Here is a 3,984-nt window from a genome sequence, read left to right on the forward strand (position 1 = left end):
CTACAGCTTAGAAATGGTTCATTTGCAACATATAAAGTCTAGAGTGCTGTAATGTGCCATTCATGACTTTCCTGGAAATATATGCACAGTGAAGCCAATTTGCGACCTCTATATGGGTTCGGCCGGAATCCACGTTTAATCATTTATTTTCACCAATTACCATTTTTCCACGGTGGTTCAGTGTAGGGACTTAGGTCGTATGTCGGAAAACCCACCTCTATGTCTGTTTCTCAAATCGGACTAAAGTGGTTCATGACATGGTGCAGTATGGACACTGCATGTCGCATTTGCATGCGGATAGACTACTGTAAATTGGAGCACCTCATTTTTGCTCAGGAATCGTCTCCAATAAAATAAGTAGGCATGGGTCAACATCCAACATACTTACAAAGTAAAATTGCTCCAACTGTTGAAATAATCATTATGCATCGTTTAAGTGGTTGATGTGTTATTTCCAAATTATTTTCTGCCACTAATCCTGAATATAATTTCATAATGTTGATTCCTTTATCCTATATTCACCCTTTTCACAATCCCGGGTGGACTGAGCAGAGGTGTCGCACTTATTGCAAGTGGGTGCAAAGTGGGCCTGTTTGATGATGTCTGTAAGATCCACATTAAGTTATAAGCTTAACCTGAATCATATTAAGTAGACAAACGTCCTATATTGCATCGATAATGTAGGTCTAGTTGACAGTAAAGTCAGCTTCCAGGTCGATGGCAATTTGTCAACACTGGTTGCGAATGACCGTTCAAACTAGGTTTGGCAAAACATAAAAATCATCTAGCGACAGACCTTCTGTCGCAATTTACTAACATAGGCCCTAGTTATTAGTTAAGCACACTTTTGAGAGAGGAATGGACTGTTGTATTATAAAGGAAAAGCTGTTGGGGGCGACAGAGAACACGAATGCTTCTTCCCTCTTGCTTCTGTCTGGCTCCCCTGCCGTACGCAGCAGGGATACATCTCGCATTCCCTGTTAACCTCGCCATCACGAGCTAGTCCCTCACCACATTCCACACTCGGTCACTGTAATCTCGATATTATGGCAGTTAATATCTCTACCATGATTAATTTCGCATTTGGAATATGGAGAGTTTAAACGTCAAGAAAATGCGACAAAAGTATGCGAAATAATACTCAATTCCGCTAGAGAACATCAACATTACACGTGCATTTTTTCTCTGAGCCCATTATGAAAGCCGTGTGGTGTAATTCATCATAATTATGAATCATGATGACACTTCTGCATTGTGACTAGAGGTATACCTGATTCTATTACTTCCGCGTTGTTTTTTTTTCATCAGGGTGAATGTGAAAGTCGAGAGTGTATAACTGAAATGTTATTTATTCATAAGGGGAAATAACTAACTTGCCTTCTCAATCTAAATACAGTTTTCAGCTATTTAAAATATTTCAAAATAGCAATAGGAACAGCTCTTCAATAATAACAGGTGCTTTTTGTTCTTCATAATCGTCTCACTACAGGCTAAAGAAACAATGTAATTTTATTAAACAGACGAATAATACAGACAGGCAAAATAAAACAGAGATTTAAATTCGTGATTTGATTCGTTCGTCTGTCGTATAGAATCAGGTGTTAGCACAGAAACCTACATTAAAATGAAGCTGATTTAGATAACATAATATAGGCAAGGCAATACATTCCAGTCGTTTTAAATAAAACGTCTGCCTTGTGATCACTTCTATTACAAAAATATGTTGTTGTTTTTTTACTTTTAAATATACTGAATTATTTCCTTTGTGTTTGAATGGTCATATATGTATCTTAAAAATGCTCAGGATATTAACTAATGTGTGATTCGAAACAGCCTGGAGTGAAATTATCGACAGAGTCAAAAAAAAAGAAAAGAAAAAAAAACAGAGGGAGGTGGCGACAACAGAAGGGAGGAACAATAGAGAATCAAAGCGTAATGATATTCCTAAATGAAGAGGGAAATGTTGCCGCGCTCATTTTATTAATCAGACTGTCAATTTCACCCCAGAGGCCAAACCCAGGAGCGATCCAAAGCAGCCTCTGATCAAGCGAGGGACAGAAGCTCCACTCTTCACTTCTCTTCTCCCTCTCCACCTGGATCTGCGCGTCTGACCGCAGGCCGCCTCCATCATCAGCTGACAACCCGCGTGTATTTATTTGCTTATAAACCTGTTACAATAAATGATCATTCCAAGGGCTGCACGCGCACCTTCTCCACGAGCCTGCAAACCTCTTTTTGATGAATGACATTTTGGACTGGATAGAGGATGCACGGGTCATTTTGAGCAGTCATTCGTTGCACGCTTTGGCATTCTGTGCTCTTTTTTTCGTCTCGCTCATAAAAAGGTGTTATATTATTTAAAGACAGTTGCAGAGCTGAATGCGGATTAGCCCCGCCACAACTCAACGGAGCACCAGACTTGGAACTTTTGCTTTTTCTGCGAATCTTCATGATGGAGAGGATAAGAAAAGAGATGATTCTGATGGAACGAGGACTACACAGTCCTGTAGCCGGGAAGAGGCACTCAAATCTGTCGGAGTCGGCTGGAAACACGGTGCTGGAGGCCCTGGAAAATTCCCAACACAGTGGTCGCCTGAGCCCGAGACTAACCTCCGCCTCACTGCACGGGAGTCTTGGGGATATCCCAACCAAAGGAAAATTCGAAATCGACAGTTTGTTCGCTCCTCACCACAACAACGACAACACCTCGTCCGCGGAGATCTCTTCTTCAGAAAACAGGAAGAAAATGAGCTTATATCCAGATGTTTCTCCAGACTCTGATATTAACAGTGATGTTGAAGTAGGATGTCCATCGCATCGCTCGCCGAGCAGTGTCAGCCAACACAAGGAAAACAATAAAGGTAGCTTTACTCGCATTTACTTCTAGTATAGACATTTAATATACATTTCAGCGACTTGAAAATGAAATGTTAACTTTAATAATATTAGTAACATCAGTATAAACAAAAGTACAGATTATATTTCCACAACATATAATTAATTTATTTTGAAATCTAGAAAGCAATTTAGAATTTGCCATTTAGTCTGACTTTTATCCATAATTATTTTGAAAAATAAATGCATTTCATAGCTACAATAAAAAGTCGTTGGCATTTTCATACAATTGAGCTGTCTTATGAGAACGCTTATGAGAAAATATGAGAACGCTCAAAGACTGTTTAAACAAAGAATTACTTGAATTCGTTCTTCTCCTATGCACCCATTTTTAGGTTTTTCAGACAGTAATTCTGGGACTTCCAACGCAAGTTCCAATTCTATGTCCAACATGAATGGTATGGGAGGCTCCAACAGCTCCAACGCGGACCAGGTGAGAAGGTACCGAACAGCTTTTACAAGGGAACAGATTGGGAGACTGGAGAAGGAGTTTTACAGGGAAAATTACGTCTCAAGACCCAGAAGATGTGAATTAGCTGCATCTTTGAATTTACCTGAAACTACAATTAAGGTAAGCACGGATGGTAAACTTGAAATAAAATTAGCATTGTTGTAGAGTGTTGTTCGCAAAGAAACATTAGCAATGTTACAGTAGCCCATATGCTAACACACACACAGAGACACACACGCTCACAGATCCACCCCTGCCCCCCACCCCCACCCCACACACACACACACAGACCATGTGATAAGAAGGAGAAAACTATTTAAAATATGTGATGACTTTATATATATTCATAAAACTAGGCTATTTGTTTTGCACTTGACTCTGGATTTTGTTTTAGACTTTATATAAGTCGAACCACCAGCTGATACTGTTTGATGCTGTGTAATTCCATTGTGTTTCATGTTTTACAACTTTGTAGTGTGAATACATTTTTTAAACCATTTCCATTCTAAAATACTCTAGAATTTACTACAATTCCCCCTTTTGTAGTAGGCTACATGTCATAAATGAACCCGGACAGGTGTATTTGAGTTCCCGCCAGTTTCTCCCAAAAGTTGAGAGTTGGTTTTGTGTGCAGGTAT

At 39.5% G+C, this 3,984-nt stretch overlaps 1 protein-coding gene across 1 annotated transcript in view; it reads left to right on the forward strand.

The window, feature by feature from the left end:
* Positions 1-1,416: 1,416 nt before the first annotated feature.
* Positions 1,417-3,984, forward strand: part of evx2 (even-skipped homeobox 2) — a 4,590-nt gene continuing 2,022 nt past the window's right edge. Inside the window, exons 1-3 of the mRNA XM_012836394.3 lie at positions 1,417-2,861; positions 3,231-3,466; positions 3,981-3,984. The exon at positions 3,981-3,984 is cut by the window's right edge and continues 2,022 nt beyond it. Coding sequence (XP_012691848.1) covers positions 2,450-2,861; positions 3,231-3,466; positions 3,981-3,984 — 652 coding nt within the window. The 5' untranslated portion in view covers positions 1,417-2,449. The remainder of the gene's footprint in view (positions 2,862-3,230; positions 3,467-3,980) is intronic.

This window comes from Clupea harengus, chromosome 2, assembly GCF_900700415.2.
Source record: "Clupea harengus chromosome 2, Ch_v2.0.2, whole genome shotgun sequence".
Classification (NCBI taxonomy): domain Eukaryota; kingdom Metazoa; phylum Chordata; class Actinopteri; order Clupeiformes; family Clupeidae; genus Clupea; species Clupea harengus.